The 13,055-nt window shown below is 38.6% G+C and overlaps 1 protein-coding gene across 10 annotated transcripts in view; it reads right to left on the reverse strand.

The window, feature by feature from the left end:
* Nucleotides 1-270: 270 nt before the first annotated feature.
* NTNG1 (netrin G1) overlaps nt 271-13,055 on the reverse strand; it is a 146,771-nt gene continuing 133,986 nt past the window's right edge. For all 10 annotated transcript variants that reach the window (XM_077182128.1, XM_077182125.1, XM_077182124.1 and 7 more), the window contains one exon: nt 271-1,494. In XM_077182128.1, coding sequence (XP_077038243.1) covers nt 1,241-1,494 — 254 coding nt within the window. In that variant the 3' untranslated portion in view covers nt 271-1,240. The remainder of the gene's footprint in view (nt 1,495-13,055) is intronic.

Raw genomic sequence — 13,055 nt, forward strand, 5'->3', positions numbered from 1 at the left:
GTATGTGATTAATTGAGAGAACAAAGATGCAAATTTTGCAGAGCTTTTTCAAGGTTCAGATTTGATGAAATCTTCCTCGAGCAAATGATGCCCTTAACATTTTAAGTTCACAAAGTAACAGCAGTAAAATTAAAGTGAGATTAGATCGCTGTGATGTAATTTCCACTTTTAAATCTGGGTTTCCTCCAGATACTGAATGGTAAAACCATAAACTTTTTTTGTTTGTTTGCTTTCTAAAAAGGCCTTAAGAAAGAGAGCAGTAAGTCATCCTGGAACTGTTTATGCAGGAATTTTTATTCTTTGAAATCTTCCAGTGTTAAAGCAACAAGAAAACATTTATAATGTCCTTTGGTGGAATCTTATTACACTTGTTATATATGTAAACTGATATTCTTTGATGCCAGCACGTTGCCCATACAGAGAAATCTCTGCACAATTAAATGAAAGGAAAAAGAAAAGGACTAAATAAAAAGTAATAGTTTTCTCTTACCTGATTAGAATTAAATACATTAATAAATTGTCTGGTAACACAAATAGGCAATAATACAAAAAATCTACATTGTACATTATTTCAAGAAAAATAACTTCATTTGAATACAAAAGGATAAATACACTTTTTGTCCTATAGCCACTCTTGTACGGTAGGTGAACACAGCATCTTACTGATGCAGTGCTGCTAAGGTATACAAGGATATGACTGGCTCGAGTTGTATTGAGGGGGCTGTTACACATGTGCATCACTAACATCAGACAAAGAAATCTTTCAACCAACAAGGGTTACAGAGCAACGTTCACTAAAGCACAGGTTGGAAAGGATTTGGGGACTGAAGCAGGCCAATATGGCAGCTTTTACAGATTTCCTTATACCCACAATGCACTGACAGCAAAGAATGCCTTGGTTCGGTCAGTCCACACACCGGGCGGAGGTACAGGAGCGCACCAGAGAGGAGTAGCGGATGTTGTTGGAGTTCTGGGCTGTCAAAGCCATGTCAGTCCCGCAGCCGATCGATCTGACAGAACAGCGGCTGCCAGCGAGTCTCGAGTCAGAGGGGAGCAGTGTCCGCTCGCAGCCCTGTCCGTGACTGAGTGATATGGCTTAGTTCAGTTCGGCCTTCCTAGTTTGTGTGGTTATTTTGACTGTGTTTTCCTTTAGGGATTCCAGTGGCGAACGCCGGGGTTCCGTCCCGTTTCCCGCGGCCCAGGGCCGTGCACAGTCCGGGTTGAGGCCCGAGGCGCGGCCTCAGCAGCCCCGGGGCGGGCGGGCCGCGAGCAGCGCCGCCAGCAGCAGCAGCGGCGGCAGGAGGAGCCGCGGGCCGGGCCCCGCTCCCGCCCGGCCCGGGGCCGAGCTGCGGCCGCCGCAGCCGCCCGGCTCCCGCTCGCAGCGCAGCTTCTCGCACAGGATGCCCGTGTAGGCCGGCGGGCACTGGCACCGCACGTTGTTGATGCACGTCCCGCCGTTCTGGCAGTGCAGGAGCTCATTGTCACACACGTTCGCTGCAAGACAGCAGGGGAAAGGGGGACAGAACAGAGAGCCAGTGTTAAGTTTGTTTACAGCAGAAATTCACTAGAACCGAGGCTCCACCTCCCTCCTCTTCCTGAGACATATAAGGGACTCTGCTTTTTCAAATACTAGGATTCTTTTTTTTCCCCTAAAGGCTGTATTCTTGGAAAACCATCGAATTCACTTAACACCACTGACTAAAGTATTGATTAATTTTATATGAAGGACTATTTAATAATGAAATAATAAGAATTTTAATACGTGCCTTGTGCTAACGTCTGCATCGTTATTACTGAGCTGGAACTGTAGGCGCTGTGTGTTATTTGAAAGGGGCAATGTATCTAGAGCTTTTGGAGACCACGAACAGTGGTTAAAAATGCAATGTGGCTTTGCTAAAGTAAAAAGATCTGCATGAGAGGGAAGGTTTTATAATCAAGACCTGCATGTATTAGTGATCTGAAAAAATTGTGCAAAAAAGATAAGGCAAGCACAGGCAGGAAATTGAGCATGCTGTTGGATGGGGATTATATGGTACAGACATGTGGAAATAAAAGATAATGTTATTTCCATTATAGATCAAATATTTCATCCTAATTAGATTTGCTACTTTGGTACATGGCATCTTAAAGCTATCTTAGATATCTTAGATATTGTAGCCTGATAATAACTTCAGAAATCAGATTTGACAAGGGAGTTAAGAGACAATAATACAGGCAAAACTTTTAGACATGCATAATATTATAATATTTGAAAAGCTGACAGCTTTACTTTGTATTGCTTAATATCAATTCAAATATTTCATGGGTGAAAATGCGGAGGTATGAGCAACATACTAATTAAATGTGTCAATCTGTGTTGTAGTTCAGATGATATCACTAGTATGATATGTGTTGGATTACAGCCCTGCCTTCCACAGCGAGGCAATTTTAGTAAAGAACTTGCACCTATGATCTAGGTAGAAAGTAACAGTAAAATTTTTAACTTGGAGAATTAGGGAAAAGATTATTTGGGTAAGAAGCAGACACAACATCATGTGATATTTATGTATACCTTAGCCTAAAATACTCGAAATAATTCATAATATAGGAAGTATTGTTAATTTCATCTTAAACATTACTGTTTATTGCTACAAAGAAGTACAGTTTTGCAAATATTAATTTAATTACTTTTAAAAACAGTCCAAATAGCATGAGAACTACAAGTGAAATAGTCCAAGTTCTTAAGTGGTGTAGTTCTACATAAATCTGTACAATTTTGTGCACCACTAACCTCACTGGTAATCTTATGTGTCCTGGCTTGCTTTCAGAAAAATAATTTTCTCACCCTAGAAGATCTCTCCAATAGCTGCTTTCTGATGTTCTGCACCCAAGTGGGCCAAATAATGCAGTATGTTGAAAACTTGTAGATGCAATTAAGAGAGACCAGTAAATAATTAATTTCTTAGTGATTCCTTTAGCAGTCAAGGGTTTTTATTAAGAGCTATGGATTTAATACTGTTGTCCAGTTTCTGAATTGCAATGGAAAAAATTGAATAGTAAGGTACAATGACACATTTTGTTGATGATTCTATGTCTGAATTTCAATGTTCTACTCATACATTAGAAAAAATGTGTAAGAAACAGTAAATCCCCACCAAATAAATATGATGAGATTAACAACCCAAAAAAAACCATGGTAACAGGCAGAAAAAATTAACTGTATTTTAATGCAGTCAATATTTGCATTATATCTCTTACAACTGAGGCTATGTATCATTGAAGTTGACTTTATTATTTAGATTATGTATATTTAGTCATCTCAATATGCAAAATCAAAGTACTTTATCTGATGGTACAGCTACTGGAGCTGCATGTTCGGGACTACTCATTGCTGGGATGCTTCCTACAGTTCAGGCAGTGAAAATTGTGAAATATCTGCCCCATCAATACAGACCCTTGTTTGCCTTGACAAGCTCAGTGGGAGTCAACAGTTCATTAAATGCCACTTGTTAAACAGCAGAGATGTTTCACTTCACATTTTGCCTGGAATAATTTATCCAAGTTTTCTCAAGTATTAAGTAAACCATATTTTTAAAAATGTATTATAAAACAAATATCTTTCCTATTTTAAAATTTATTTTGCATACTACAGCCTGTTATTTGAAGAGGTCCTTAGCCCAGTCTGGTCTGTAGTTATAGGTGACTGGAGATGAGGGGCTGAAAAGGTATTTTGCTCCATGCTGGCTGTTCTGCCTGACACAAAATTCTGGATACAATGTTATAGATGCTGATTTTGAAATCAGACCATTTCATTCTCATTAGGAAGTTTTTGAAATGTGCTTAAAGAAGGGATGGATCAAAAGCTTCATCGTTATTCTTATATGAATGTTTTAAATGTTTGCCCACAGGAGTGCAGGTAGGTTTACTGCAAAATAGCTGAAAATAGCTGAAAATTCTGCAAAATAGCTGAAAATTCTGGAATTGTTGATCTTGTATTGTCACAGCTTTCCTAATTTTGTGCTTCTCTTTCTCTTGCACACAGACATATATGCATATATGTATCATGCAGATAGCAATTGTGAGCTGGAGGTTATATGAAAAAAAATCTGGAAATGTTATGAAATGCCATTTTTTTTGCCAATTTTGTTTTAATTTTATTCTGACCCACTCTAATACCATTTTCACTTTTCTGAAAGTATGGTCATGATTACTTTCAAAACTTTAGTATTGACTAATGATTATCTGAATGGCATCAGATACCAAGTTCTGACCAAAGAATGAAACATGGAGAAGTGACACAAGTAAAAGACTTAATTCTGAAGTCATCACATGGTAGACTATTAAGACCTGTGGGGCTAAACTAGCTGTGGATTTGCTGGCAGATCCTCCTTACTTAGAAGCCAGAACACCAAACTGGTCACTTATAAACCAAAACAGGAATCTCATTTGTTTTGGAGAGCTTTGCAGGCCTTTTTGAGGGATGTTTCTGAGCACAGTCTCCAGATCTGTGCTACTGCATGAAGTGAAATATTTAAAGTAAACTAAAGAAAATTGTTTAAAAATTATTCTCATAATTCATCAATTTGCAATCTAACTATGGTTCAGTTACAGGATCCTTAAAACACTTCACAAAGAAGACAGAAAAGAAGGCACAACATGCCTTGCCATATGTCACAAACTATTCTTGATCTTTAATTGCAATGTTAATGAATTTGGAAATGGAACAAAAAAGGAAAACAAGGGGAAAATACCCATCTTTGAGCTGGCTCAAGGGATAGTCTTAGCCTGCCATAAATGTGCTAGTGTTTCACAGAATTTATATTGGGTATTAAATGAAATATTGTGGGTAACACAGCTGTTTGACAAATTACTACTTTCCTCTTAAATGTTCAAGTCTGAATAATACATGAAAATTCCCGAGTCTCTCCAAAACTCAACTTTAATATCTTTGCAGCTTCTTGAAAGAAAAGAGTTAGACAGCTCTGGCTGATTTTAGTTCTGAGGCAACAACAGAGGCAGAGAAGGAGAAATGCAGGGATTGCTCTCTTCAGTCTGGAGGGGCACCTCAGGCACAGCCCTGTGCTCTTGGCTCACGGACCTTCTGTTGCTGTGTCTGGGCAGCTGCAGAGCACATGCCCAGGGCCTCAGCTTCTGTCTCCTGCCCAGACAGAACAACAAGATGCTACAGAGCTTAAATACAATTTCTTCTACACTCCTGTCTTTCCCAAAGGCCATCCAAGAGGGAAGAAAATAACATTTCTACCTTTCTTTGTGCTACCTTAATTTTTGTACAGCTTGCCTACAGTAGCATCTTGTTCAGGTGGGATAGGCTATTGACACATTTTTTGGGCTGGGATAGATTGTATTCTCTTTCTGCATCAAAATCTGGATTTATGATGAAATTTTCTTTGTGGGAACAACATAAAGATCATTAATGACAAAGTCACAGAAAGAAAAATTTTTATGAGAGGTCCTTGCTTCCTTTCTTGAATTCTTAAGACTTAAATTTCAAACAATGTTTCCTGCAATCGCTTCTATCACTATTTTCCTTCAGTGTGCACTTTTTGTCACATCATTTGTTACAGACTTCTCTCTCCCTCTCTCTCTTTTTAAAACCATCCCTTCACTTTCCTCCTTTTTTTGTCTCCCAGATCATGAGTATCACAGTCCCTGGACAGGTTGCAGGGTTGACAGCTCTGAATATATTACACAACGTATTTGTCTTTTCTAAAGCACTGATGCAAGCTTTGCCCTGACTTCTGCTGCAGTGAATTTTCCATACTGTTTGTCAGTGGTTTTTGTTACTGGCACCACTGAATTTTTGACCTTGGATTCCATCCATTGTTCATAACTTTGAGAGCATGCAGGTCTAATGGCTGAAGAAATTATTCTTGGCTGTTTTTTTCTCTAATGCATTTGTTGCCTTGATACTTCTTGTTTAGTAAAGAATATTGCTTGAACTCATGAATGAGGAAGATTTCAGTACACATGCTAACAGAATATTCTATCTGTGCATAAGTGAGTAAAAACCCAGCACAGTGAAACCCATGTTTTCAGTAATGATGCTTATAGGTAGCTCCAACATATGCAGTGGCTGTCTATATATAGACACTGAACAGCACATTGAAATGCCATGAAAAAATTGGGAGGCTTCATCTCACTGCATAAACAAGTACAGTAAATCCAGGCCAAGCACAAGCGATTTCTTGTCAAATGCAGAATTAGTTCCTGTGAATACTATGAGGAGCCTGTAACTAACATGCATTATTCTCTAAATGTGTGATCATTTAATCAATAAATGGTAAAAACAATCTCAAAATATAAAAGGAATTGCAGTGAATGAAGCTTGTGTGTATGCCTAATAAGAATGTGAGCATCTGCACATACATATATAGCTAGAAAACCTCTGCAGTTGTGACAGTATTAGCAACGTTTCCCCCCCAGTTTGTCAAATAGGCAGAAATGGAATTGGGGAATGCAAAAGACTTAGTCTCATTCGAATGCAAGGGTGTGAAATTCTTTCCAGTTGTACCCAGTTGCATGTTCCATAACATAAGTTACTGCAATCAAAATATTTCAAATTGCCACGGTCAGCAATGAATACCTTCAGTATTTGGGAAAAAATCCTGAAAATACAATATATAATTGTGTATGATAAGATAATACAGTATATAATTGCTGTGTGTTGAAGATCTCTACATGGAATTCCACTGACTCATGAGATCTGACCCATGTGGCACAGATGTCAGGTAAGAGGATATAAGGGCATGGGGAAAACAGTAGTCAGGCTTCTCCTGAAAGGTTACAGCTGCTGCTGTTACAGTTTGTGTTGCACAGCAGATGACAATACTTCAGGTTTTTATAGCTTAAGTATCTTACTCCTTTGAATAACCAGTGAGTAATAACTGAGTTGAAGGCTTTGTCACTGAGATTTCTTCCCCTGCCTGCCTTCCAATTAGAAGTACTAATTTTACTTATTTTATTCTAATGTTTAGAATTTAATTTACTGTTACTGTTTACATTACTGCCAAATAGCTTTAAAATGTTTTACTACTGTGAATATGTGTCAGTGTTGATCAGACTTCTTCAATGCTTTGAATCCACAAACATACCTGATATGAAAAATAGCTACTGTTCTTATAAATGAGATATTCATAATAATTTCTTTGTTTGGAAGTGACACTAATTCAACATTTGCTGTAGTAGTAAAACTATCTTAGGATACTATCAAGACAAGGCAGATGCTTTGATAGCATGAAAATAAAACTGGTTTGCACTTATCTACCAAAGCACATTCTTAAGCTAAGACAAAATAAATCACCGCAGACAAGTACAAGCCTAAAGCATATCTTACTGTGTCAAAATTATGGTCACAAAATGACAAACATTAATACAAAGATCTCTGGTGCAAAGTTGAAATAATGTTGTGATTAATTATACTGCCAGCAATACAAGGAAATAAACATTGACCAAGTAAGAGTAGTTTCTAAAGGCAGACATCTCCATCTTGACTTGTCTTAGAAATGCCTGTTAGAAGCACAATTGAAATGACACTTGATTTTTTATCAAATCACTTTTATTAAGTTATCAGAGATTAAATGAATAGGAGAGTAATGGAGATACTGTCTTCACTGCAAATTTCCAGTAGAATTTTTGGATTGCTTGCCTACATATAATTTCTGTTTTTTCTGCACAACAGGCAGTTCAAAGCCAAGCAGTTCTAATCAAATTGCAGGTGAAGTCTTCAGAGTTTCTACAAGAAGATGTAGCTATTACTCAGAGTTCTGCCCAGCACACAGCCAGAGGATGGATGGTGATTCCTCTCTCCTACAGATAGGCAGTAATTTATCCTAGCATCCACATGGGTAAGCTTAGTTGATTATCTCTCACCACTGAAAGTGCAAAATCCTGTACAGAATATGTGGGAGTTTTTAACCATGGTATGAGGATAGCAGAGGTAGAAAGTTACTGTTTTTCACAGGTTGTGTCTGTGCTTTCTCATTTTTCATCTCTATTCTTAATCTAAAATCCTTGGGTTTAATTAATAAAGAATAATGAGAAGAAATACATCTAATCTGTCAAAAGGACACGAGGAAAAACTGAATTTTGGAATTGATACTCATACATGATAGCCATAGTAGCTTTGGTAAAACTACACGATTGTGAATTAAGATGGATAAAACAAATCCAGATTTATTTATCTAAGAATTATAGTTGAACTAATACCTTTCAATCTTCCGTGGTTTCAGGAAATGAATGATTTAACCTTTCAGTTTTCCGATTTTGATGGTTCCAATTTCATACTTGTACAAAAGAGGATGATTCCCAAAGTGGGGGGAAGAAAAATTTCCCTATTCTTTTTATTGCTTTGCTTATAGAGGAGCACCACTGAATTGGTATGACCCTGATCATACTTTAGGGTAATCTCAAGAGAGCAATAAACTACATATCAGCTTTAGTTGCTCAGAAGGGACTACATGCCCCTATCATTCATATTTCACTTACAAAGCTGTAAGCTGCAGTGCCATTATTCCTCTCTGCCTGGAGAAAAATGAACATTCTTACATGACCTGTCTTCTCTTCCCTTAACTAGGAAAAGAAGCAGTTATAACTCCAGAGTTGTTGTTGGTTTTTTTTTATTTTATTGCCAACAGCAAGGGCAGGGTTTAGATGTAACCACTATCAGTAAAACTGGTTAAGCACAAGTGCTCAGATGCAAAAGACGAAGTCATCAAAGGGCCCTATGAATTGGGGGATGGGATTTGGGTCCCTAAATACAAGCAGCTACTGCCATTAGCTTTCCAGAAGTCACTTCAGACAGGTATATGGAGCTGGCAGGTGTGTCCAGGGGCTCTGGGGGCTGTAGCTGGGGGGGAGCAGTGCTGCCAGGGGCTCCTGGGCCCTGCTCTGCTGGCAGCCTCTGCCTGCTGCAGATTCCCATTTGAGGCACAGCTTCCCTGCTCCTGCTGAGCTCTGCAGGCTGTGCCTGACCCTGCGGCTGCCACTGGAGCTGCTCTGCTGCCCTGGCCTGGGGGACTGTGTGCAGGGAAACTCCTGTCCTGCTGTCCCTCACCCCTCCTGTCCTGCTGTCCCTCACCCCTCCTGTCCTGCTGTCCCTCACCCCTCCTGTCCTGCTGTCCCTCACCCCTCCTGTCCTGCTCCTGGCTCATTTGGGAGTGCCCAGCTGCCACTTCAGTCCTATCCAAAGGGCTGGCAGGGTGACCTTGCCTGCACAGCAGCATTTTCTGCTTCATGTGCGACAACAGGATTTTCTTGGAACTTGATTTTCCCAAGAATTATGAAACAAACCTGCAACAAGTATTGCTTTTACAGAGCACAAAACCATAGGAGAAAATCTGGAAAACAAACCAAAGCAGGATCTTGCAAAGGTCAGCAATTCAAATACATGATTATGAATTATATAAAAGGCTGAATGTTCCTGCTTCCTTGGCTGCTAAGGTGTTTGATTTGGAATAATGTTATGGGCAAAAAAGAATGCAAAGAATTTGTCTTTACAGAGAAAATAGTTTCTCTTTTGGCTATTCTTCCCAGTGAGCACTACACTGAAGGCTTTGAAAATCCATTAAATAGCCCCAAACACTTCTTACTGTATTTGGCAGCAAAACCAAAGGCAAGATAATCACAACTGAAAATACTTCCCCAATGATTTATGGGATTAGAATAATTTTAGTAAGTATTTTCCTAAATTTTTTTAGGGAAGGGGTAAAAGAGAGTCACAGAATGTGTTGTTGGTAGCTTCTGTTAATAATTACTGCTATCCTAAAGTTATTTGTAATCTAAAATAATTTGTAAGTTGCAAGCTTTCTTCTCACATTTGGCTTTCATTTGTCTGAAAGCCAATTGCATGGGAGCTTTTGAACAATAGGAAAAAAACCTACTGGAAACATATGTTATGATCAACTTTTAAACTACGTAAAACCAGCATTTGTAATGGAAGCACCAGCAATCTTTAACTGCACTGTAGTAATTATCAAGGGTATTAAAGTGGGAAGGGTATGAAATTAAATGGAAGTGTGACTGATCAGCTCTTTTACAGTGACCACAAGGAAAGGTAAAGCCAACTTTGTATCTACATGTCACTATATATTCCTTCTGTGTGCATTTGCCAAAAGAAAGGTTTAAGATATCAGGACAGTGGTCTCCTACAGGATACCAAAACAACAGTGTGCAAAGTTAATGGTGTAGAATCTCTGAGGAGATGAACATTGTGAATTTATGTGAACATTGGTTACAATGCAAAGACAAAGGTAAAAGATTTGCATAATTCCTACAACATGTACGAAGTGAGGGATGGGGTTTTTTGTTCAAGTAACAATGCTGTGAATCAGGAGATCTTTCTGAATGAATCTACTTTGATTTATTGTTTTGAGTGTCAATGAAATGCTGCAGAGTGCTTTTGCTGAGCCAGCTTTAGAATGGGGATAAAAACACTTCCCTATAGGTGTCAAAGCTATTCAGAGTAAAACTTCTTATTGCTAGTGAACAATGGGGAAGTTGATGCCAAGGGAAGTCCAATGAGTTGCCTGTGCAAACAAAAGGAGGGAATGATGCAGGCCCTGTGAATTCCTACTCTATTTATTACATTGCACTGCTGATTAGATAAATGCAACAGCAGAGTTGATTATTGTTTCCAGGGGAGTTTGCTGACAGTCAGCTTTAAAAAGGTTTCTAAACTATGCAGTTTAAAAAAGGACTATGCAATCTTGTCCAATTGTCATATGTGATTGTCAGAGTATTTAATCATTTTATGCAATCTCAAATACCAATGTTGTGTATTGTATCTCCTTCTAATCTCACCTATCAGAACTTCAGCTGCTTCATATTCATACATAAGGTACACAGTAAAGATATGCAAATCTTTTATCCACTCTGCTTCATCTGACCGATACAAATATTACCTGTTATTGTCTATTTTTGTATGACATTAAAATTAAAAAATGAATTCAACAGGCAGATTTTTATGTCCTAATTCCTGTCTGAGATATACCAGATGATAACATGCTCTCTTGTGAGAGGGATTTTAATTGGTGCAATGCTTTACTTTTCCACTCTTTTCATCAGAATACCAATAAGATGATTCAAACAGCTGGCATGTAGCACTCTGCAAAAATAAGAATGAATAAATTAATGTATCAAATAATTAAAGCTATTAGTTGCTTCATGCTAGTTTTCATCAACAATATTTATTGCTGCACACAGACTTGCTTGGGGTTATCATTGTGCATTTATCTTCATGACAGAGCAACCATTAGATGGGAAACCCCAGATAACAGCTCCTCTCTTTCCAACACAATCTTCTTCAGGCACACCAGTTTTTCTGTTTTACCAAGTGTAACCAATGTCACAGTCTTAGCCAGTATTTTTTTACCTGAAAACGTTAAAAAAAACTGACACAGTTCAACAAAAATGTCTGAAAGATGTTCATTATTACACACCAACCAATAGAGCGGAAGCAGGCATACAGGCAACCTACAGATTTTTCACAATATTGATATGCAGGCTACCACTAATAAGTTGTTTCAAGAGTAACAGAATTTATATTAATATTTTTTAATCAACTTTCAAGTTTTGCTATAATGTAGAAAAAGATCTGAATAAACACAGACCTGTCTTAGAGGGTACATAGCATGGTTTGTTTGGGATAATATCTGAAAAGTTCTTTCTATCAGCATACAAACTAAAGATAATGTCTCTAACCACGGATGCTGATATTGCATACTATGACAAACTGTTAAGATAATTCAGGATATTAAAAAGACCAGAGTTATATTCTCATGAGTAAAAGCTGTTTCCCTGTGAGCTTTATATGGTTCTAGCATTACGTTTGGCATTCTGATTAATGTACTTATATTTCTGTTTATCAATTGTGATGCACAAAGGTGTTAAAATTTAATTATTAATGAAGACTGAAATAACCTGGGATCCTTGAGGAATAGATAATTGCCAAGTGTGATTTCACTTCAAAGTACTTTACTTATTTTGTTTAAAATTATTTTCTCCAATTTTTAATTTGTCAAGTCATGCCAGAGTTGAAAAATACCAAGGATATCTCCTTTAATTGTTATCTAATAAATTACTGTAGATAATGTGCTAGATATTTCTAAAGATATATTGGATCAATAGCTTTAAATCGAATGATGGAAAGAAGTAGTTGTGTTACTTAAAAAGACTTCCACCTGCACTTAAAGCTGAGAAACCAAGCCCTCGGTCATTTTCTCCTGCTCCTGAGAGGCTGTGTGTACAGCAATGCCACAAACCTCTGGCTTGGAAAAGGAAGGGTCACACAAAACCCACTCAATTTTTATGAAAATGTACTTTTAGAATGCACTTTCAAAACATCATGTCTGACTCTATTTCTTTTAAACCTCTCAGTGAAAAAGGAGACAAATTTCTGCACAATGGACCTGGGATGATGACTAATCTGTATTTCCTGGCAAGTTTATCTCATTGGGTCCAGTCCTGTCATCTGCCCCAGAGAACCCTCTACATTACATATGACATCTCACAGCTCCTATCATGTTTGTCTTTCTCTTCCAGCAGCCTTGGCTGGTGGCAATGGAAATCTGGCTGATAAGATCCCAGCTCTCTGAGAACTCTGTATTCCTTGACATTGACTCCTATGGCAAGAGGGGATTTGCAACACGCCTGTGCTGCTGGCTGCATGTGCTAGTGGAGGGCCAGGAAAGGCTCTCATTCCAGGTAGGATGAATTTTTGTAGGCCTGGAGCCTTGTGAGGGACCAAACCTGGGGACAAACAGCAACAGAGCCTCCTCCTGCTCCATGGAACCACAAGGCAAGCAGGGCCAGCCAGCACAGTGCCTGCTCAAGTTTCAAACACAGCCCCAGAGTGTAGTGAGGGTATGACAGGAGTGTGAAAGGCAAAGGTTTTCTGCTGTGAGACAGCATTTCTGAAGTGGTAACATGGCAGATCCGAGAGGGATGCTGGTTTTCTGGAGACTGCCAGAAGCTACAGATTGAGTAGCTGTTTAGCTAAAACAGCAGGAGGAATGCTGAAGGGAAGTAGCTGGAACAGGAACAGTTCTGGAGAGGGGTTT

The sequence above is a fragment of the Agelaius phoeniceus genome, chromosome 8, assembly GCF_051311805.1.
Source record: "Agelaius phoeniceus isolate bAgePho1 chromosome 8, bAgePho1.hap1, whole genome shotgun sequence".
Lineage (NCBI taxonomy): Eukaryota > Metazoa > Chordata > Aves > Passeriformes > Icteridae > Agelaius > Agelaius phoeniceus.